General features: G+C 35.7%; 1 protein-coding gene across 1 annotated transcript in view; it reads right to left on the bottom strand.

Moving 5' to 3' along the window:
• The window catches only part of LOC120310592 (E3 ubiquitin-protein ligase SH3RF3-like), a gene marked incomplete at its 5' end in the record, with an annotated part of 104,535 nt that extends 81,048 nt beyond the window's left edge, over positions 1–23,487 (bottom strand). The window contains 3 exons of the mRNA XM_039349161.1: positions 5,221–5,574; positions 11,731–11,826; positions 23,182–23,487. Coding sequence (XP_039205095.1) covers positions 5,221–5,574; positions 11,731–11,826; positions 23,182–23,487 — 756 coding nt within the window. The remainder of the gene's footprint in view (positions 1–5,220; positions 5,575–11,730; positions 11,827–23,181) is intronic.
• Positions 23,488–24,713: the final 1,226 nt, after the last annotated feature.

The following is a 24,713-nucleotide window of genomic DNA, read 5'->3' as shown; positions in this document are numbered from 1 at the left end:
ATCATTTTTTGTGTTAGGGAGTCGTTTGTCAATAAGGGCGGGTTTCCAAATGGCTGGTAGGCGGGAGGTATCATCTCGCTTGTTCATGCTGTGTGGGCGTTTTTCTATCTCGATGGCTTCTCTGATTATTCTGTTATTAAAATGTTCACTTTTGGCAATGGTTCTGGTATTTTTAAAGTCAATTTCATGTCCTGTGGCTTTAAGGTGTTGGACCAGGGAAGATGTTGGTTCCTCTTTTTTGACTGAGTTCTTATGTTCTTCAATGCGTGCACTTATTCTTCTGTTGGTTTGTCCGATGTATGTGGTGGGACAAGTGGTGCATGGGATTTCGTATACTCCTTGATTTTCTAATTCAATTTTATCTTTGGGGTTTCTAAGGATGGTGGATATTTTTCTGTTTGTGCAGAATGCTGTTTTGATGTTGTGTTTATGGAGGATCTTACTGATTCTGTCTGTGGTGCCTTTTATGTATGGGAGGAGGGCTTTGCCGTTTTCTTGTTCTTCGTCTTGGATTTTAGTGGGGGTTTCTTTTTGGATTAGGTTTGTAATCTTATTTCTTTGGAATCCATTGGATGTTAATACATTGGTGAGAGTGTGTAGTTCGGTTTTTAGGTGTTGTTCGTCAGCTAAGCGTTTTGTTCTGGAGATGAGTGTCTTGGCTACAGAGTTGATCTGTGCTGGGTGGTGGTGTGAGAGAGCGTGCAGATAGCGGTTTGTGTGTGTTTTCTTCTGGTAGATGGTGTGTCCTAGGGAGCCATTGGATTTCTTGTAGACTAAGACATCCAGGAAGGGAAGTTGGTTGTTAGCTTCTGTTTCCATGGTGAACTGTATTTTGGGGTGTAGGCTGTTGAGGTGTGTGAGGAAGTTGTCCAGTTTTTCTTTCCCATGTGGCCAGATTATGAAGGTGTCGTCTACGTATCTGAGCCAGAGTTTGGGTTTGTGATCCGATTTTTCTAGAGCTTGGGTTTCAAAGTGTTCCATGTAGAGGTTGGCAATGACAGGTGAGAGGGGTGATCCCATGGGTGCTCCTTCTGTTTGTTTGTATTTTTGTCCATTATAGATGAAGTATGTGTTGGATAGGCAGTGGTTGGTCAGATCTAAGATGTGTTTGGGGGGGTTATATTTGTTTTGGATAGCTGTCAAGGCTTCTTTGATAGGCACTTGGGTGAAGAGGGATATGACATCGAAGCTCACGAGTAGGTCGCTGGGCTGTAAGTTTTGTTTCTTTATGATCTCTATAAACTGGAATGAGTTTTTTACGTGTGAGGTGATGGATTCTGCATAGGGCTGTAGTTGTTTGGCGAGAAATTTGGCTAGGTTTTGTAGAGGTGAGCCTATGGAGCTGACTATAGGTCTGAGTGGGGTTCCTTCTTTGTGTATCTTGGGGAGACCATAGAGTTTGGGGCATCTGGATGATTTCTCTCTGGGAATGATTCTTTGCTGGATCTCTTCGCTAATGGGGGAGGCTTTTATTTTGGATCTGGTGGTTTTTTCCAGGTAGGTGGTGGGATCTGTATTTAGGGGTTTGTATGTGGAGTCTTGGAGTAGGTTGGTTAATTTGGTTTGGTAGTCAGATGTGTTCATAACCACCGTGGCGTTGCCCTTGTCTGCTGGTAGGATTATTATGCTGGTGTCTTCTTTCAGGTTACGTAGTGCTGTCTGTTCCTCTTTGGGTAAGTTGCTTTTGGGTGGCTTGCTGGTACAGAGGATGTTGGTGATTTCGAGTCTGATTCTGTTAGCGTCGTCGGGGTTGATTTTGGTCAGGCTGGTTTCAACTCCACATATAATGGTTTCAGTGGGGATGTGTTTGGGAGTGACTGCAAAGTTGAATCCTTTGGAAAGGACATTGGTTTCGGCTTTGGTGAGGATCCTATCTGAGATGTTATGCACTGTTTGTTTCATGTGTGGCTGTGAGGGAGGAGGGGTTTGTTTCTGGCATTCTTGTAGTCTTCGGAGTTTGTTGGTGTGTGTATCTGTCTTGAGGGTGGTCTGTGTTTCGGCTCTCCAGATGGCGAGTTGTTTGGATTTGTCCCAAAGTGCGGGGTGGATCTTGTTGCTGAGTTTGAGGTGGAGTGTGAGGAGATCTTTGTTAATTCGGTCTAGGCGGAATCTTTTTGTGTGAAGTTCATTTCTGATTAGGGCCAATTCTGTTCTTTTCAGGATCCGTTTGGTGGCTGCAGAGTTGGAGTGGAATTTCAGTTGGAAACATGTGGGGATTAGATTTGATAATGATACCAGACCCACACTCACAAAAACCACACAGGATGTCACCACCACACATCCACGCAAAAAGCAAACCCAAAGCCACACTGATGATGAGGCACGACCACAAACCAGAAGCCAGACCAGAGCTGCATCATTAGCCACTTTAAAGCCCTCCAATCCATACATGAAGCAAACTGACACCCTCCATGAAAATGAGGCACGACCACAAACGCGAAGCCAAAAAATAGCAAGGCAGCCCAAAATCTTAAACCCCTCTGCAACTCAGACTAACCTGAGCACAACCAAACAGAACACTCCCCCAGCCAATCAGAGCACAGCCAACCCCCCAGCCAATCAGAGCACAGCCACCCCCCCAGCCAATCAGAGCACAGCCACGCCCCTAACCAATCAGAACACACCTCCACCCAATCAGAACACAGCCAAGCTCCCACCCAATCAGTTCATACCCCCACTGGCAGTTAAAAGGAAGAAACAGCTAAGACCACACATTGCTGCTCGAAGCACGAAGCTGAAAAACACCAGCCTGAAGATGACGAATGGGACTTCGTCGAAACGTCGCCAAGACACTTCCAATTTTACGCGGGAGAAAACCTGAACAACCAAAGACCTACATACAAACACCCGCGAAAACCTCAGAAAACATATATATATATATATATATATATATATATATATATATATATATATATATATATATATATATGATAATTCCCAGATATATATATGATAATTCCCAGAATTCTTCATCTTTGGTTATACCCAGTTTAAATATATATACATATATATATGAAAGGTTTTATGTCATTCATTTCAGCTTTAAAAAGTACTAAAGTAATAGTACATACATATGCCTGTGTTAAGTCCCTTGTATTAAAGTAATAGTACAAATACTTGCCTGTGTTAAGTCCCAATGAATTATGTAGGACTTATTTCTGGGCAAAGAGGCATAGATAGGCCCATGATATTTGTAACATAGGTAAAAAAGGTTATTGGGCATTTACCTCCTAGCTAGTGTTATATAGACAATATGCATTAAGTAAGAAAGCTTTTTAAAACTTTAATGAAAATTTAGAAGCATGCAGTGAAAGTTACTGTTTTTACTAATCTATACATCAGAATAAAAAAAATCTTTTAAAAAATCGACTCTGCCTAGTGTTTTTTCCATGGCCATTATTTACACACTTCTGTTTTCCAACAATATATGCAAGACTACAAGCTTTACAATTCAGTAATAATTGCATGTGCTGTCCAAAATGGACTGGCTATATTGCTCCTTTCATATAAGAGGGGTTGAGACTGTGATACAGAGAGTCCTTTTAGCCAAGCAAAAAGGTTTGCATGAACCAAAATTGGCTTTAAATTGCCATCCCATACATACAACGATGCACAGACAATAGCAGCTTTTATGTGTTGTTTTGCAAAATGCTTTTATGGCTCCCCTAGGTTTAAAATGCAAATTGTGGTACGGAAAGCTGCTCTAAGAAGTGGGGTAATAAAATGAAATCTTCCTAAGGGAACAAAATCAAGTTTACAAAAAATAAAGGGTGCATATTTTCTTTATGCAATCATATATATTCCAAGATACAACCATATGGAGAAAGATTAATATTGTTTTATAAAGAACCAGGAGCAGCCATTTTGTAAGGCTGTGGCTTTTTAAAAATAGCTATAAATCCTATTCCCACTATGTAATCAGTGTGTCGAGACTTAATATTTTACTGTTTGGTAAGTAGAATGTCTGGGTAAACAATTGTATTTAAAAAAATCTCACTGTAACCATCCCTTAATATCACAGTTCCCTGGATTGCAACAAACCAAAATCTATAAATTTCTTCCAAATCCTGGTGCAGTGACAAAAACACAAGCCTGATTCACTAATACACCTTATTACCTAAGGCAGTGGTTCTCAACCTTTCTAATGCCGTGACCCCATAATACAGTTCCCCATGTTGTGGTGACCCCCAAGTGGGTGTGGCCACCAATAAGAGGGAGTAGGTCAATAAGGGAGAGAGGGAGAGAGAGACAGAGAGAGAGAGAGAGAGAGAGAGAGAGAGAGAGAGAGAGAGAGAGAGAGAGAGAAGTTTTATGTCATTTATATCAGTTTTAAAAAGTACTAGTACCAATAGCAGTAGCAGTAACTACCATTATAATAAGATTATTATTATTTGATTAATGTCTTAATTTTGTTTTCATACAAATCCGAAGTACTGTAGGCATCTATGTGTTCCAGATGTTTTGAACTATAATGCCTACAAATGCTGCATCTTTTCCCCTAATTCCATGATTATCCTCTGCAGCTGCTGCACAATCCTGGGAAATCTTATATTTGATTTAAGGAGTTCTAGAAATATGCTGTTTATGGCCCCTCAGGCTCCAAATCATCTTTTTGCTTCCAAATCTGCACATATATAATATATATGAAAAGGTCTGAAAATATTTATTTAAAAAGTTTTTTTCTTAGAACTGCACTTGCCTTGTTCTTTACCACGAAACTTTGTTAAACAACTGGCTTATTGCAAAGACTGAAACTAATTGGGCTTCAGAAGAAGTAACTAGCCCAAGGTCAGTCCTCTGTCTTCTGTTCCTAACGAATTTATATTTTCACTTCTTTTTTTAAAAAAAATGACAGAATGAGAATGAGAAGAATGAGAAGAGGAAAAGGAGGAGGAGAAGGAGGAGGAGGAGGAGAAAGAAGAAGAAGAAGAAGAAGAAGAAGAAGAAGAAGAAGAAGAAGAAGAAGAAGAAGAAGAAGAAGAAGAAGAAGAAGAAGAAGAAGAAGAAGAAGAAGAAGAAGAAGAAGAAGAAGAAGAAGAAGAAGAACTAAGAATGTAATTAAAATCTTGTCCAGACACAAGATTTTATTAGGATGGTACTACGGGGACTTCTGCCACCCAATTCCTCTACTGTAATTTAATAGCCAAAGCACATAAAGAAGTCAGTTCTATCTGGTCTCTCCCATTGTTGACTGAATATTGTGGTTCATTAAGAGTTTACCTGGACTGGTGCACTGGTGGAGAGATGAGCCACATCTCCAATTCTGGCTGCAGCACGGGGGTCACTTGAACTTATCAGGACAGGAGCACTAATCTCCATGGAATGCCTATTATTCAAGGCCTGGGACGACTTGTGAGTCATACTGAGAGCAGTGAAGGAGTGGCGCTTCTTGGCATTCTTCTTGCCATCAATATGTCGTTGAATGGCACTGACTGCTCCAGCACTGTTCAGTGTACAGCACTGGACTGTGCTTACTGCCAGGTTAGTGTCAACTGGCAAAGGGACATCACTGCCAGATGCAGCAGCTACATTGGTCTTGTCCATCTCAATAAGCTGCTTAGCTGATTCATTGAGCTAAAAGAAGAAATAAAAAAGAGGTATTACAAAGGTGTTATCTTTGAGTATCTATAGAATTCAAAGTCCATCATCAAATGAGAGTATAAAGAATAGAAGCCAATCAGAATAAGAATGAAATGTTGCTAGTACTTTAACTTACACATATCAATGTAATGTTTTTTTCAGTTCACTTAAGTTCAGCTAGAACTTACTGTTAATTAAATGTATATGAGACTAACAAAATTCTCTCTTTTAGAAGCAGAGTACAAAACACAATAAACAGTGGCTATGCTATTGAATTAAAAATAAAATAAAAATATTCTGTTACATAGATGTTTCGTTATAACAGAAGACAATTCCTCCCATGCAGTTTGTTCAATGATCTAAAATCCCACTGATGAATTAGTCTTCTTTTGAGACGCTGAAGTGATTATTTACTGATTTAGAGCAGTCCTATCATGTAGACAGTAATGCCATACAGTGAGAAAGAGAAGGGTGCATTACAGAGCGGTAACTCTATTGCAGTGCAAAATTTACAATTACATCACTGTAATGAGACATTATTTCATGCAAGTCCTAAATATACAAAGATATATAAAAAAGAAGACTTCCTTCTTTTCTTCCTTTCTTCCTCCCTCCCTCTTTTGTAAATATAGTAAGAAAAAATTATCTGGGTCATTCTCTTAGATTATTAGTATTTTCCTTTTAATTTTAAAGCCACAACTTTAAAAGCCAATTTCAGTTGCAGATCCAGTGAAATATCCTTTTCCCCAAATCATGTCGGTTCAAAATTTGGTGGTCCTTACAGTTTATGTTTTAAGGAACAGATGACAACTGTGTCCAGGAAAGCCTTTGCACAAATCCATTTTGTATGAAAATTTGCATGTTCCTGGATTGGGAAGCTTTGTTCATGGTTATTCATATCTTAATCATTTCCAGGTAGACTATTGCAATGCATGTAGTCCTCGACTGATGACAACAATTGAGCTCAAAATTTCTATTGTTAAGCGAGACATTTAGTGAGTTTTACCCTATTTTATGACTTTTCTTACCACAGTTGTTAAGTGAATCATTGCAGTTGATAAGTTAGTAACACAGTTGTGAAATGAATCTGGCTTTCCTGTTGAATTTGCTTGTCAGAAGGTTGCAAAAGTTGATCATGTGACCTTGGGTCACAGCAACGGTCATATGTATGAACCAGTTGCCAAGCATTTGAATTTTGATCACATGACCATGGGGATGCTACAAAGATCGTTAAGTGTGAAAAATGATCATAAATCACTTTTTTCAGTGCCACTGTAACTCTGAATGGTCACTAAATGAATTGTTGTAGATTGAGGATTATCTATCCATTATTCTTTATGTATTATGCATTATTCTAGAATGCAGTGATGCATCTATTGTTACTGCTTGTTTAATTATAGTTTTTTTCATCATAGTTATTTAAGTTATTTCAGTTGTTACAGATAGTCCTCGACTTACAACAGTTCATTTAGTGACCAGTCAAAGTTACAGCTGCTCTAAAAAAAAAGACCTGTGACCATTTTCCACATTTATGACTGTTGCAACATCCCCATGATCATGTGATCAAAATTGGGAGGCTTGACAACTGAATTGATTGATTGAACTTTTTTTTTTTAGTCCCACAAACTTCTTTTGTTTGTGAGACTGCCCATGGTGGCGGAGGAAGTGACAGGAGACCGTGTCAAAGGTAGAAAGAAGGTGTCACATGGGTCCGATCAGGGGCAGGAAGGGGGGACGTTTCTGCCACACATCAACCGATTCTCTGAATTCAAAAGAAATTAGCTACCAGTTCTACCGAACCGGTGCAAACTGGCTGAATCTCACCACTGATCAAGAGTATATAGTGTAATGCTTACAGACCTTATTTCAGGAAAAGAATAAGTACAATTAATTGGCTTTAATATATTAATTTCCTGTTAAATTGTGATAGTGTATAAAAACACAAATTCTTTGCTAGTTCACCAACTAGGTGAGATTTACTTCTCTTTTAAGAGCTGAAAAAAGATTATTTATCTCAAAAAGAGAATTATCCATTTTTATACTTACCTAATATTTTTATTTTTATATTTACTTGAGTATTTTGATGCTATGTTCAATACTCTTACATATACTTTTTAATTTTTACATTCTTATATTTGTAGAAATTCTGACATAACCATTATTTTCTTCAACATAGAACAATATATATTTACTATGATCTTTATATATAGCTCTCTGTTATTTACTAGGAAGGTTGTTTATAAATAAATTCAAAAATGCTTGGATGCTACTTATTTTTTTTTTAATTGAAAATTTTTTAAAATTTTTACAAAAAAGAAACAACCCTAGCCGACCCACCCCAACCCTCCCACTCCCTCCCTCAACCTTCCCAGAGCTGAATATAGGCTTAATTAAAGTTTCTTAAAATCTTACAAAAGCTTGGATGCTACTTATTATCATATCTGGTGGTCATGTAAAAGTATAAAAGCTTTTTGGATTAAGATATGGTGGAATATTCAAAGAATTTTTAAAAGAAGGATAAAATTTACTCCACAATTGTTCTTATTGGGTATTGTTTCGGATTGTGATGACAAAGAGATTATTTTAATGTTAAATTTAATTACTGCGGCTAGGTTGTTAATAGGGCAATATTGGAAGAAGGAATCTTTGCCTACTTTGCAAGAATGGTTTTTTAAATGGCAAAAATTTCGGCTTTCTTGAAAGATCAATCGCAAGAGAAGTATCTCTTGGTGTGGAAAAGATGGATAAATTTTATACAATATAAGTATGATATAAGAAAATATTATTTAGCTTTTGAATAATTTATATTTAAAGTTTAAGATATTATCTAGAAGTGTAATTATTATTATTTTTTTATTTTTTAATTTTTTTATTTTTTTATCTTCTCTTTTTTTTCTTCTTTTTGTTTTTTATATATAATGGAGTTAAAGTATTTTACAACTTGTTTATTGAGTGTAATTATATTTGCTTAAGTTTTATTTGGGTTTAAAACTTTTTTTCTTTTAAGTTCTAGTTAAGCCTGTACTCAGCTCTGGGAAGAATGGGGGAGGGTTTTGGGGTGGGTTGGGAGGAATTGGGGAAGGGGCTTTTATTGTAAAATTTTAAAAAGTTTTAATAAAAAAAAATTCAAAAAAAAGAATGTATATCAAAGCAGTCTGTGTTTAAGACAGGATAGCATCTATGAGTTTGTAAAAGAAAATACATAATGCATATAGCAACAGTAAGCATTAATCCCCTGAAAAGTGAACAAGGGATTTTTTTCCCCTTCCCTAGAGCAAATATAATATTTGAACAGGAAATGTTACAGTTAATACTTTACCTAAGTAGAAACCTGGAATTTTTTTGTGGCGAATATCCCTCAACAATACTATTTTCTATGAATATATACTATTGAATAATATTCCTTTAATTCTATATATGACAGGCTGTAGACATTTAGGGAAGACATAAAATACTTGAGCAGACTATTAAATTCCTTCACCTTAAACTACCACAACAAAACATATCTTGACATTGCTGAGATGTGATTTACTCACAGCTAGTATAATCCAGCTATTTCAAAGTGTTTATAATATAGTCCAGTGATCTCATTTTTGGATTTATAGGCTTAATTTAGATGAATCTTCTGTGTGAATACTAAGCTTTGTTGGCAGTCCCAATGTACTATTTATCACTGTAAATAATCTTTTTTTAAAAAAAATGCTGGTAAAAAACAACAAATAAAATATTTTCCTAATTCTACCCTTTAGTATAAATTTCACATTACCCTATTGATATTACTCCATTTTTGAACAATAATTAGTGTTCAGCATTGAATATTGTGAATATGAGTAGAACAACTAAGCCTTATCAGAATATTTTGTACATGGCATGTGTGTTATAAATCCAATGCACCCAAGTTGATAGACACTTCTTTGCAAATCTGCATGTTGGACCCAGTCATATTGCCTTGTACATGGCTCAAAAACATTTTCCTTTACTAATGGATTTCTATTTTGTGGCTGTGACCATTGTACAGCTTGGAGAAGTTATTCAAAAGCAGATTGTGACATTTATGAGCTACACTGCCAATGAGAGAATGCCTAAGTAAACACTGGGCATTGTTTGTGTTTCAATGAAAAGAGCTGAAGGTTAGGTAAAATTGAAAAAAAATTCAGACATTAAATATTTCTACTCCTGGATAATAGGAATCCTCTCTCTAGGTTTCTTAAAATCAAGTCTCTTAAAGTCCAAGACTCTAGTCTGACTTTATTCCTTGTGCTTGCCTTATGTTGAATTTCAATATTGCATGGTGACTCCCCCCTGCCCCTCTACAAGTTATTTTATAACAGCAGTCCCAGAATGTATAAGCGTTTTTTTAAGCAATACAAGTTTTAATGAAAACTTTTCAAGAGAATATGGCCTTGTAAGAAAATAATGTGTATATGTTACATTTCTCTTTCATTTCCCAGAATGTTATATTTTATGCCTCTTTCCAAGCATCTTTGATGGTACGGAAGGTGCACTATGGGAAATGGTAGGATCTTACTGAAGATGATCCTTGAAAATTTCAGTTTCTTCCCCAGATCTTAAAAGAAGCAAAATGTGAACTAGGAACTATAATCTTAAAATGTTTGTGAAGTTCCTCCTTTCATAATGACATTATAGAGAGCCATAACAAGTTAGAATGAATAGTTGACTTCACACCTTAATTCTCAGAATATTTTTGACTGAACAATCCCCTGACTATTTCTTTAGAATAATTAGTTTAGTCCTAGTGCATTGATTAACAGGAGCACAACAGCCAAGAGAATTCCCACTGTGTATCATTTAATCAAATAAACTGCCTGCATCTAACATTATGGGTATAGAATATCATCAGCCATTACACCATCATAAGCAGTCAATGTTTCAATAACAGTTGCTAAAACATAATTTAAAAAATTATAGCTGTTGTCACTGAAGAATTTATATCCAAGGTACTTTGCATAATATTGAATACTGTACTGCTGTTGTGAATATGCAGACAGCTGTTTTATTTTTTTAATTTTCCTTCAGGTCTTTCAAAGAGAGTGGTGACTTATTTCTGAAGGATGGATTACAACAGTGGGAAGGACTTATTTTGAGAGATTTATTTACATATTATTACATTTAACTGTCATGTTATGAGATGAAGGCTGTGCATGTAGGTTTTCCACTCATTTTATCCTTATAATAATCCTATGAGTTAGAGGGATTGGCCTTAAATTACCTTATATAACATAAATGAATCCTGATTTGATCTCCCCACTCCACTCCAACATCTACATATGTTGTGATTCGCAATCAACAAAATTGTTGTTTCAGTATAATAAACCCAAACATAGGTAGTACATTCATTAAGAAACCCTTACTATTGATGTCAGAAACTGGGACATAATTAACTTGTGACAAACTATCCATTTTATCTGTCACATTTCATTGTTACATACAAGTTTTCTTATGCAGTGTAGAAATAAAGTGGAGTGGGAATTATGCATGCAGTTTGGCTAAATTTTATGATCCATATTGGCATAAGATACCAGTGAAAGTCGAGACCCTGCAATGTGAATTAGGGGTTCCACAAGCTGCAGAACTATCAGGTGCAACAAGTCATATATTACATTTGTAGCTTTGATTTATATGCAAAGGCTGCTATGAACAAGAATTTTCCTGGAGAAGCTCATTTTTAATAAATCATTCCATTAGAGGATTAGCTTGGTTAGCAACTTGTGCCTTCAAAAAGCAGCAACTGCCTGGATTAAAGGGGAAGAATTCAGTATACTAGACATTCATAGAAATGGAAAACAGCAGAGAAAAAAAGTACATTTTCAAGCAAGTGTGAATTCAATTCTATAGTAACTGAAGGTAAAATTTCAAACTGAACTTTTGTCTTTGTTGACTTGTATTTCTCAAAATGATCAACTAAATTGGGCTGTATATTTTTCACAGAAAAGTTTCTGACAGTTTTTAAAAGTGCATTTGTGGTGACAGTGCTATTTGTCTCTGTGTGTTCATCTCAAGGCAACAGAAAAATCCTGCACTTTGTGTTCACCATCAAAAGAATTATATCGATTTCACTGTAAAAAAATCAAATGATAAAAATCAAGCTTTTTCTCTCAACAAAGAAGTACAAAAGTAATCTGAGTTTACCTCCACATACAGAATAGGGAATATTCCAATTTTATCACCCAGCATTCCTTCCGCCCAATTATCATCTACTCTTCGGATGACAGTCAAAATTTCATCCTAAAAAATGATAGATAATACACAAAATAAAAATAAGATTTTTTAAAAAATATTTCTGTTTCAAAGGAAGTGGGAAGAAAAAAAAATTTCTTTAAATATATCTCACAAACTTCTCACAAAGTAAAGCAAAACCAAATATTCTAGGAAGTAAATTATTTTTATCCGAATATGATATAACTAGTTACACATTTTCCAACTTCTTAAAAGACTACAGTACAAATTAATTTTTTAAATTGCACTTAGCCATTGTTAAAAAAAAGCATGAAATCATTTGGTGCTATCTTGATTTGTTTGTAATTTTTTAATTCCAATTATATTTCCATTTCAGCATTGTATGTGTATATGCATTCAGGATGAGAGCAACAGACTAATTTCAAAGTACATGCTTTCCAAACTTGACTCTTGTTCAAAGAACCTGATTTTCAAATAAAAACAATATAGATCCCCAAATCCTAAAGCCTGCTCATTCTTGCAAAGAATGCAATTTATCTCATGAAATGTGCTCATATGATTTATATTAACTCTTTTACTTCTGCTATATAAAGTGTTTCTTTTTCAATTTCCTCAATTTCCTTTTTCAGCTGTAATAATTACACATTTCATACACTAATTATTACAATGGAAAAAGAATAACACATGTTTCCTTTTATTGACAAAATCTGGCTTTTCAAATTGGCTGAAATGTTTTGTCATTCCACTAAGTGAAGACTGATGAGGGATGGCTGAAATATTTTTTTATGTATTTCCACATAGTAAAATTTAATTTTCATACATTCTGTAGTCTGATTACTGAGTTTTTCAGATAAGCTGCTTTGAGTATTTCCTGATTTGGTGGCTCTATAGAGCCCAATACGTATAGCCGAATGAAGAAAGAAATATCAGCTCTGTTACCATTTTAAATCTTCACTGAAGCATCTGCTTACAGAAAAATTCCAAAAAAACTAGCACTAAAAATATTAAATTCGGAGTTCAGGGAATTTGAAATCCATAAAAATCTACTGACAGAAAATGACAAAGCTACTATGTAACACAAAAGAAAGACAGATGTTATACTGGACTGAATTACCATTACAAACAATATACTCAAACTCTGTTGTCCATAGTACAGAAGCTGGTTTAGTTGTTTCTGCTTCTACATGTATTCTTTGGCTGCTGGGCTCCTATACTTTTTCCTCTCCATCTGCCTAGATCTGATGAATATTAGGGCTGCACGTGACCACAGATTTGAAGGCAGAAAGAAGCAGGGACAACCCATGTCTGTAGTTCTTATAAACAGCAGACATACTTTCATGCAACTACACTGCAACTCTTGGGAGATGGTGCAGCTTCTTTATTCTTCCCATATCTTTCATGAATCCTGGAGCAACCTGGAACTACCTGAGGATTGGAAAAGAGCTGATGTGGTTCAAAAAAGGAAAAAAAAAAAAAGAGGAAACTACAGACCAATCAGCCTAACATCAATACCTGGGAAGATACTGGAAAAGATAATAATAAAAAAACCCAGATCTGCGAACATCTAGAAACAAATAGTTATAACTAGAAGTTAGCATGGGTTTGTTAAAGACAGATCACGCCAAACCAATCTTATTTCATTCTTTGACAAAGTGACTAAATTATTAGACCAATTAAATGCTGTGCACTAGTATACTTAGATTTCATTAAAGTATTTGACAAAGTAGACCACAACCTACTTCTTGATAAGATGGATTTGTACCTGGCTGACAAACCATACTCAACAAGTAGTCCTTAATGGTACTACATCTACATGGAGAGTACTAACCAGTAGTACCACAAGGTTCCGTCTTAGGCCTAGTAGTTTTCAATAAATTCATAAATGACTTAGATGAGGGAATAGAAGAAGAACTTATCAAATTTGCAGATGATACTAAGTTGGCAGGAATAGCCAACACCCTAGATCAAGGGTGTCAAACTGCCAGCCCATGGGCCGGATGTGTCACCAGGAAACCACGCCCATCCCATTGCCGGCAATGGAGAAAAAGCTCTGATACATCTTGCAATGTCACGTGACATCGTGAATTTGACATGTCTGCCCTCGATGATAGGCTCAAGATCCAGATGGATCTCGACAGACTTGAACACTGGGAAATTCAACGTAGAGAAAAGTAAAGTCTTACACTTAGGCTAGAAAAACCAAAAGTATATGTACAGATTAGGTGAAACCTGACTTAATAGCAGTAACTGTGAGAGGGATCTTGGAGTCCTAGTGGACAATCAATTAAATATGAGCCAGCAATGTGCAGCAGCAGCTAACAAACCCAATGCAATCCTAAGTTGCAGTTAACAGAGGGACTGAATCAAGATCACATGAGGTACTAATACCACTCTATAAAGTCTTAGTAAGACCACACCTAGAATACTGCGTTCACTATTGGTCACCACACTATAAAAAAGATGTTGGGAGTCTAGAAAGAGTGCAGAGAAGAGCAACACAGATGTTAGGGGCCTGGAGGCTAAAACACATGAAGAACGATTGCAAGAAATGAGCATGGCTAGTCTAGTGAAAAGAAGGACCGGGGTGACATGATAGCAATGTTCCAATATTTGAGGGGCTGTCACAGAGAGGAGGGGAACAATGTATTTTCCAAAGTACCCGAAGGCCAGACAAGGAGCAATGGATGGAAACTGATGATAGAAAGATTCAACCTAGAAATAAGGAGAAATTTTCTGACAGTGAGAACAATCAAACAATGGAACAGCTTGCCTTCAGAAGTTGTGGGTGCTTCATCACTGAAGGCTTTCAAGAAGAGACTGGATAGCCACTTGTCAGAAATGGTATAGTGTCTCTTGCTTGAGCAGGGGGTTGAACAAGATGACCTACAAGGTCTCTTCCATTATTCTGTATTCTTAATCAGCTTTTTGCTTTCAAATTCAGAATACTATCCAACCCTAATGAATATAATACAGCGAAGCCTCTATTTAACAGATTGCCCATTTGGCAGACTTCTGATGTAACAGACCACATGTCTATCCAGATGTTCTGTTGAAATAATGGACCAGCCTGTTGCATTAAAGCCCATAGTTTGAATGAGGCATTCTAATTATATTATTTTATGTTAATGCTATGTTATATTATATAGTGAAAGAAATCACCCAACTCACTTCACAGAGTTGTGTGCGGAAAATAGGAGGAGGAGGGAGTATTATATATGTTGGCGCCTTGAGTTATTTATAAAAATAATAGGTGGAATAAAAATAAATACATACACAAATAAATTACAAATTAATGAATACTGAGAAGTTTAATGGGCTTTGGTCTTCTCCAAATGATCCATTAAAGTGGGATTTTTCTCTAATAAACTTTGCAAAGAAAACATTAAGAAAAGAAAGAAATGTTTCTATTTATAAAAGAATTGAAGTTCAACTACTAAACTAGCGATAGTATGATATCCACTTAGTTCATGTTCACCTAACTCACAGTTTTGACTCCTTATGTGAACTAAAACAATGATATTGACCCAGATTTGCAGTTCCTGAAATGTTAAGATGTATTTCATAGTGTAAAGATATGTTCATTGATTTGTGTATATTGGTGGAAAGTATGCAGAAAGATGCATACAAGGGAAAATATATACCAACAAATTATACTTAGAAAATATATATAAAAATATACATGGGGAGGAAATGCATAGAAATATTTATGCTGTGAGAAATATATGCAAGGTCTTCATATCAGCTTAAAAAAAAATAACTGGCAAGGAAACAAGATGGAATAAATTTAAGGCCAGAAAAAAAGGAGCACAGTAAAATTGATTTGGCAGATGCACTGTTATGTAGACTAATCTGTCTGCCTAATTTCCATCTCGTATAGCTATGGAGTGTTATATAACTACACAAGGAATGAAATCAGTGGGATGATACTCCCTAGTACACAAGACACACCATTTGGTAGAAAAAAGCAGACCATTGCCAGCATTGTAAAGTGCCTTTGAATATTCCACTGAAAAATTTAATGGGTCAATCCAGGTCCTTTCTGACTCAGATCAGTTTTCATGTCACTTTTTATATGAAAATGTCACATGCGGGCAACATTTACCATTCTGCTTCACCACAACATACAAATTACTGACATACAGTTGCCGGAACTATTTATATTTCATGTTAACAAAAACAAAAATTGGCAACCTGTATTTCTACACCAAGGATACACTGGAAAAAAGCAAGGGTTGTACTAACATCCTTGGGAACCAACTCTTTTATCCTAGTCCATATTTTTCACTTTGTCCTTATTTGCAAAACCTGCTGTTTTACATAATTTATTTGGGTCTATAATTCATAGGGGGGGGTCACCAAGGACAATGACCTGTCTATAATAGATTTTGCCTGCTAACTTTCAGGCACTGTGACCTTACAGATTAGAAACTAGGAGGAAGAGGAGAAGGAAGAAGAAAGGGAAAGCCAGAGATTCTCAAAAGACTAGAAACATTGCCTAGTACCATGCTGTGCTTGTTGTGGAATCTGGCAGGTACCCTGCTCTGAAGATGATGAGCTCCACATGTTCAGGATTCAGGCACAGACTTGAGAGGAATGAGTTTCTCCTGTCTAGATTGGTTTCTTCTGCTATTTTAACTCAAGACAAATTCAAGAAGATTAGATTAAACCTATTAAAGGCGGCTTCTGAATCTCTCTGAATCAACTCTGGCTGCTGAAGAAGATGCTTATTTGTGTACTCCATGTGAATTTCTGGAAAGCATCTGATTGGTTAGTATGTGGGATGCTAGATAATCCTTAAACATGACCTAACAGGATTCCTTTGTTTTTAAATTGTTATACACTGACATGGGGACATCTTTTAGAAACAGGATATGAACTGAACCAGGAAATAAACAATCCATCATTTATTTACATAAATGATGAAGTGCCACTTGATCTTACTGCACGGTCTGCTATTCTATGCATATTGATTTCCATCAAACAAAGCTGTGAATCATTGTTTCAGAATTGTTGTCTATGTGAGATGTTATGTCCTTTCTTCTGTTTCTTTTTCCTAATATGACTCAGAATTAATCACTGCCTGACATCTGCTCAATGTTATTGTTAAGTTAAGAAATTCTATTTTATCATTGACATCAATGGCTGTGCTGGAAATCAATCACTTCAGTCAAAATTTATTTTATCCATTTTATTAAATGGAGTAGAAGTCAGCTATTTTTTCAGAGAGGGGGAAATTACTTGGAAAAATGTTTCAAACAATGTCAGGCTACATATAGTGGCATTTATTAACATCATTCCTGGCATCTTCTTTTTTTTTGAAAAATTAGAGCTAAACTGTGCAAGAGGAATATAGAGATGATGACAAAATAGTATATTTTCCACTGTCAGTGCCATCCTTGTTTGCCAGTTGGTAATAATAATGTACAGCTACTTATAATTAGGGAAAAAGAAATGTATATATATATATATGAGGATAAATGGCAAAGGTCTAATAGAAGTATTTGAATCAGACAAGTATACATAAATAAACAATTTGAAATTGAAAAATATGTGAGGAGGGCCATCACAGTTTCTCCAGTACTCATTAGTTTCATGTGCCTCACATATTCTATAATGCCCTTTTAATGGTAAAGCAATGCTCTCAGCTGAGAATGAGGAACAAATGTTTTGAGGAATGCTTGCCCACAATTTTTTTTCAAAGGAGTACTGAGGAAGGATTTGAAATAAGAAGGAGCTATGTGCCTTCTGAATCTGCTTTGCTTTTCCATGGTGTGACTGAGTAACAACATGTTCATTTAACTCACAACAATCTGATAGTAAGGTTATGCTGAGAGACCGTGACTGGCTTCAAGTCACCCAGATAACAAGCTATCTCTGTAGATTGAGGAAGCAGTTATTTCTCCCGCAGAGCAGTGGGAGAAGAGAGGCAAAGGCACTTCTTTTGATGTGCTTAAAAACATGTATCTTATGGTTTTGCTTTCTCTGAACTGTTTCAGGTTTTTGTTTTTGGTACCTTTGAGTCATCCTTGGCAAGGAACCAAGGATGTCCTTGCAGTTTTCTTGGCAACATTTTCAGAAATGGTTTGTCCTTGCTGTTACTTGAGAAAGATTCACTAGCCCAAGGTCATTCCTGCTGGGTTGGTGTCTAAGATGGGACTAGAACTCACAATCTCCCCCTTTCTGGCCTGGTGCTTTTACCCTCCCACACCAAACTGCCACTTGTTATAGTTCTACCCAGGGATTATAAGAATTTTGTTCATTTCTGGCTTTTCTTTCATTTATACCTTATCTTTAAGATAGAGACTATCTTGTTGATCTGTGAGCTTTTCAGCTGACAGAGTCATATAATAACTAACTAAATAAAATCTCTGCCATTTCAATTGATTAACTGCCTCTTATTAAGTCAGAAAATCTTCCCAGAAGAAAACAAGAGCAAACATCTTCCACAATGCTGCCAAGAAAACTCTTATGACTGGATTTATTACGGGTCTTTTACTTTTTATTAATGTGTAGTCAATCAGCCCTTCATTTCAAAATCACACTTTTCTTTTAAAATAACACCATAGTTATCTACTTCCCAATTGCTCAAAAACACTTTTTGAATCTGCAATCACCTTCTGTTCTGTTGGCCATACAATATTGCAATAGGTTTTGCAGAAATAAAAAATGCTCACCTCTCCTAATGCAAAAGCAAATTATAATAAATTGCTTCCACCCACCTCTTCTCTCCTACTTTATATGTGTATTTGTCTGCTTCCTCCCTGCAGAGTAGCCCCAACGGAGTAGAACTGAAAAGCTGTCAAGTCTCCTAAGCCTTAAAAGGACGGCTAAACCCAGGTAGTTGGAGATGGAGTAAAACAAGAGATTCTACAAAGGGAGACTAGCTGTAAGGTTTACAGAGTTGCAGTGTTTGAAACAAAAGGTGACTTTTTCCTAAGCTATAAATAAATAAGCATAGTCTTCAGACTTAGCTGACATGTCTTCAAAATAGCACAATCTCCTTGGGGTAGAAACGCCCTATCTTTGTTGAGAAGCACTCAGTTCTAAATGGCCCAGAGTGTTCAAAACAGACGCCGGCCATCAGAACTGGGAAAGCATTTCTGAAAAATAGTTTGTTACCCACTTAATTATTAGTGCTTGAAACATCTGTTCAGTAACATGTAAAATGAAAATATTTTTTTAAAAAATGTAAAGCAAGTATCTTAGCAAAAGTAAGGCAGGGCTTAAATCAATATTTTTCAAGCTTTACAACATTAAGATATGTGGAATTCAATTCCCAGAATTTCTCAGCCAACATACGGCTGGGGAATTCTGGAAGTTGAAGTCCACACATATTAAAGTTACCAAATTTGAAAAACACTGGCTTGAATACAATAGGCATACAAACATTTTGTTTCTTGAAGGAGGCATGAAACAGAGATCTCTTTTCCCCAAGTCAAGGTATTCAACAACAGTCCTACTATGTCATACTATGCTTCTTTTCCTTTCCTGTCTTATAAAAATTGGATGGACAGCTTTAAATAATTTTAGATCAGAATTCCAATATAAAAGAAATTATGGTATAGACCTTCTATTGGCGATGACTCCATATCTATATCATGTCTATTTCTGATATTGTCTGCTTCCTGGAAAAAGCTGAAAACAGAGGTCTTATTTTAAATTTTACTCTATATTCTTATTTTGTAAGCCACCAAGAATCCTGAGATTGTGGCAGGATATAGGTTTGATTACTAAAAGATCATAAATAAATAAAATAAGATGATAAACATCATTTTATAATAATAGATTTTACAAGTAAAACTGTGAAATCAATCATAATATATCTATTAATATAGCAGTCTTAAATTGAATCAAACCATAATAACTAAGATAGTCCTTAGTTCACACCCATTCATTTAGTGACCATTCAAAGTTACAACAGCACTGAAAAAGTGACTTGCTGTCCTCCAACTTACAACTGTTACCCAAGGTTGCATGATCCAAATTTGAGGGCTTGGCAATTGGCATTTATTTATGATGGTTGCAGCATCCAGAGTCATGTGATCTCATTTGTGACTTTTCCAACTGGTTTCTGCCAAGCAAAGTCAATGGGGGAAGCCATATTTGCTTAAAGACCATGTGATTCAATTAATAACTGCAGTGATTCATTTAACATCACAGTCATAAGTTGAAGACTACCTGTACTTTAAATGAATCAAAGACTTGTTTAATGTAAAGAAAAATACTTATCATTTTTACATAGTTTGGATTTGATCATACAGTCTTATCAACTTACTACTGGAAAGCCATTAATAGGATTTTTTCTTCTTCTCACCAAGATGAAATGAAAATTTTAGCCTGCATCTCTCAGAGAAATCATATCAATGACAACAGATAGGCCGTGTCATTGTGGTGGAGCTGAGTGAGTGAGTGACTTCAGCATGTGTGGGATCTGGAATCTATCTCAATAGGAATAGCTTCTTCAGCAGAGTGACAACTATAATTAGCATAGAAACGTCTGACAAAATAAAGACAGAGTGAAATCCAGAGATGAAAAATAGATTATCTGCTGTCAGAGAAAACAACAGACAAGAACCAAAATTATTCTAGGTGACAAGGCGTATATGGCAGGAAGGAAGCTGAAGAATAAAAATGTGATGGGGAAACAATGAAAGTCCCAAGGTACAAAAGGAGAGAAGAATCAGATTAGAGATAGTAACCATATCAAAGTTGGATAAAAAGCATCTACAAAGTTTACTGGAGGGAGGAAAACTTATTAGGTAGTGATATAAGATTCTCATCCAGGGGGAAAAAAACACTGTTTGGTGGATGCAGAAAGTAAGAGAGTTGGGCATTTAGGTCTCTGGGGAAGATGAGGAGACTCTCCAAGGTCAACAATGTGTTTCATGAGGTTAGGAAGCCGGTGTGCACATGATTGAACAACAGCCCTACTATGTTGAGTACTGGAGGTTGAAAATCCCACACACCCTTCTTTTCCTTTTTGGCAGTAAAAACATTGTAGCAGTAAATTAAGTAACAGTTTGCTGTTTCCTTATCATGACAAATAAAAATAGTTAACTCTGGAGACTAATTCAATCAAAATGTATTAATGAAAATATTTTCTCTTCCTTTTAGGACTGCCAGAAAAGGCACTGGGTGCAGGAATGATTAATTACTGTTTGTGGAGCTGCAGTTTTGAGATACTGCTAAATTCTTGGTTTTCTTTCCCACTAAATAGCTGCATCTCAGAGGAATTAAAAATGCTGTAGTTCCTTCATAGACACAGTGATGTAATCCTATTAATACATCTTCATAAGATTATCAATATAAAGCAGGGGTGTCAAACTCACAACGTCACGTGACGTGTCGCGACTTTTTTCCATTGCCAGCAATGGGGTGGGCGCGGTTTCAGTTTGATACCCCAATATAAAGTATCTATTGATAAAATGTGAATTTTCTAGACCTTTCCAAAATGGATTTTACCTTAGCAAAAAGTCCACACTTTCAATGAGAACTTCCCAAATGCAACCTAACATAGGTTAATCAAATTTATCATTTTAGGATTTTCTTCAGTAGAAACATGTTTCATACAATGACATGCAAACAGGTGACTTTTGTTTTCATTTTATTTAAACTGTGTTAGATACTTCCAAGGCTCTCTTTCACAGAAAAGACAATGCTTTCTTCTTTTAGAATGTACTCAGGTTAAGTCAAATAACATCTTCCTATGCTTTCTTCCTATTCTGGATTTTTTTATCTCATGGCTTTCTAAAACTGACATTTTGGTTTGGATCTTCCTCAAGCTTTTTATCTCCACGGAGTCCATACACAGAAAGAATTAGGATCTCTGACTGCTATAATATATCATGCCAGATCTTCCAAATTTCTTTGTGCCCACCTTTTCTCCTCCTCTTTCTCCTCCTCCCTATTGTTAGCACCCTTTCAGTACCCCTTACTTCTTTAATCTCCACAGTTCTTCTTATTAGAAAAAAGGAAGGGTGAATTGTGATGATATAACTCAGTGTAACCAGACACTTGTCTAACAATACATTCAGTATTAGGGAAAGATGATATGCCTGTATTAGTCTTTGTCTAGATTAGTGTTTTGTAGGAATGCACAGCCACAAAATCCCAGCTGCATAATTTATTGTAAATATAATGATATTTTTAGTTTTTAAGGTACCACAAACCTTAAAACTTTAAATCTTTTTCAATTGCTGCTACAAAAATGAACATGATTCATCTATGGGACATAAGAACAAGGCAACTATTCCAGGCTTTCATAACAATGTCCTATGGATAAAGCAGCAAAGTCTTAATGCTAGATTTCGTGGTCAACAAAAGCTGAACATTAAGGCTTAATCAGTGCAATTCTGTAATCCAAATGAGCACAGTTATATTAATCTTTGAAAGGTTGTGGACCACACAACTATAGCAGAAATTTCAGTCAGTTTTGTGCTAACTTCTATTTTTAAGATAATACTATTATATTCTCCAAACCTAATGATGTTTAAGGATCTTAATCTCTCTTTCCATTCAGTCCCTTATGATTCTGGTCATGTCCATCCACAGTTCATTTCAAGCACTGAATTCATATTTTTGTGGTTTTATTTGAAACTGGAGAAACTGGAACTTTTTTTTGTAACACTGAGGTTTGTGAAATCTATTTTTCAATTAGTTTACTCTTGTTTTACTTGGCTTATCTTACATGCTGAGCAAAGTGTGTTCTTGCTTAGCATGTTCTGTGACCTAAGAGCAACCCAATTTCAATCCTTTGAATCAGTTTTACTTCCAGTCATGTACTCTGTGGTTCTCCAGCTGATGGTTGGGTCAGTTGTAGCCACTAACTGCAAGAAACCCCACCCCCTTGTTTTACAACAATGAGTCCTGTTCTGGAGCCTAATTGACAGGGCAGAAAATCATTCACTAAACGGCAGCAAATGCATGAAAAAATATTTTTGAAACTATCTCATTATATTAGAGAAGCATTCATTTTCAAATAAAAAGTAATCATACCACATCACTTAAATATTATCTTTGTAAATTTATCTTTCCTTCAGGCGACAACTTCCTTGTTGCCTGCCTGAAGGACAATAATCAGAATGACAAAGTTCAGAGGCCTTTCTGGGAATAATGTTGAACACAGGCATCATTGCAAGCAATAAAAAAGGTGGCAACCACAACCACATGATTGGAATCTTGTCTCTCTTTACATGTGTTATGAGAAAAGAACATTAAAAAGGGTCGGGACTTCAATTATGTAGTTTGGACTGCCAATGTGCCTTTTTTTAAACCTCCTGCCCTGGAAACCTCTAAATTGAGCTCTGTGGCAGCTCCAAAATTCATACTTTAAAGAATAGGGTTTTAAAGCAAATACATTAGGAACTATAATGAAACTAATTAGAAAAGGGTGGACATTTCTACCTTGGTAAAAGTCAAACAGTCTTTGTCTTGATCTTTGTCCTTTATTTCAAAGTCATAAAGTGCTTTGCCTTGTGGAGGAGCGGGTGGAAGAGGCTTGATACACTGGATGTAGCTTGCTGGGAAAAAGCCATGATTTCCATTCAGTTCCCCATGATACCAATTCTCATCTACTTTTCGGCGCAATATAATAAGGTCCCCTTTGTTAAATTTGAGGTCACCAGGTTCTTTCCCTTCGTAGGCATAAAGAGCTTTTCCATAGGGAAGCTGAGTGGGGTTCTGCAACAAAAAAAGGAAAAATACTATGTACTATTATGCAATTAATTATAATATACATTATTATTACCGTTTGTTGCATGTTGCCGTTTTAAGTAAAGTTCAAAAGGCAGTTTCTAAAAATAATGTGTTTAAAAATGTTTAGAACAAAATTAACAAAGGCTTTTGAAATAACTAGAGACAAAACAGGAATAAGCTTAAAGAAAATAGCATTTTTGCCTACCTAATATTAGGCAGCAGTGGTGCAAAATGTGGTTCTTGGAAGACTATTTCAAACCCAGCCTTTATTTCCCCTCCCTCCTTCCCAAATTATTTTGTGAAACCATTTCTCATCTTAGAATTCACTACAAAATGGTTTAGTATGAGGCAACTACAAATCAAACTCTTATTTCCTACACTTGGGACAAAAAGAATCTCACACTATTTGCTTATCAGGATACCTATGTAAGAATGTGCCCAACAGCTGTTTTACAAATTGAGACTGTTAATAAGGTAATTATCACTCTATCCACTATATTTTATTTTTCTCTTACTACAGAGTTTTAAAATCTTCTTCTCTTTCAGTGAGTGAATTTATACTCCTGTTTGAAGAATATCAATTGGAATGTATTTATATTTATCTATAAAATGCATGTACCTTTGTATTTACAGGGATCCACACAATGATATATAAAAAGGTTCATTTATTTAAAATTTTGAATAGTACAATGAATAGAAAACAACTTTCGTACTGCATACAAATTCAATTCTATTTTTATGAAGTATCAATCATGATTGAATATCTTTAAGTATCTATATTTCAGCATCGGAATACACAAAATGAATACTATTTATTGCACAATCAATCAAGTACCATTTTCTGTGGATACAGAAATTTTCTCTTTTTCAAGCTAGTCTCTGATAGTTTTCTTTTCTTCCATTGCAAATTAATTGGCCAGTGAATCTCTAAATTAGACAGAATTCCTCTCCACTTTTCCTCTAGTTACTCTAATTAAAGAGACTCTTAGAGAATGTGGTTTCACATTAAAGTAATTTCTCTACAACCCCCCCCCCCAGTAATTGATTAGTCTTACTGATTTCCTCTCAGCTTTCTCCTATCAATAAATGAAAGGAAAAATGTCCATCTATTATGAAAATAGGTTTGTAATATAAATGAAGAAGCCATGGAAGTCTCAGCATTTCTTGTATGTCCACATTGCAGAATATGTCTTTATTTGAATCAATCAATTCTGATAAGACAAAGTGGACGATTACGTGTA

This window comes from Crotalus tigris, unplaced genomic scaffold, assembly GCF_016545835.1.
Source record: "Crotalus tigris isolate CLP2741 ecotype Arizona unplaced genomic scaffold, ASM1654583v1 scf7180000018227.753833, whole genome shotgun sequence".
Classification (NCBI taxonomy): Eukaryota; Metazoa; Chordata; class Lepidosauria; order Squamata; family Viperidae; genus Crotalus; species Crotalus tigris.
This window is presented reverse-complemented; position numbering and strand designations above follow the sequence as displayed.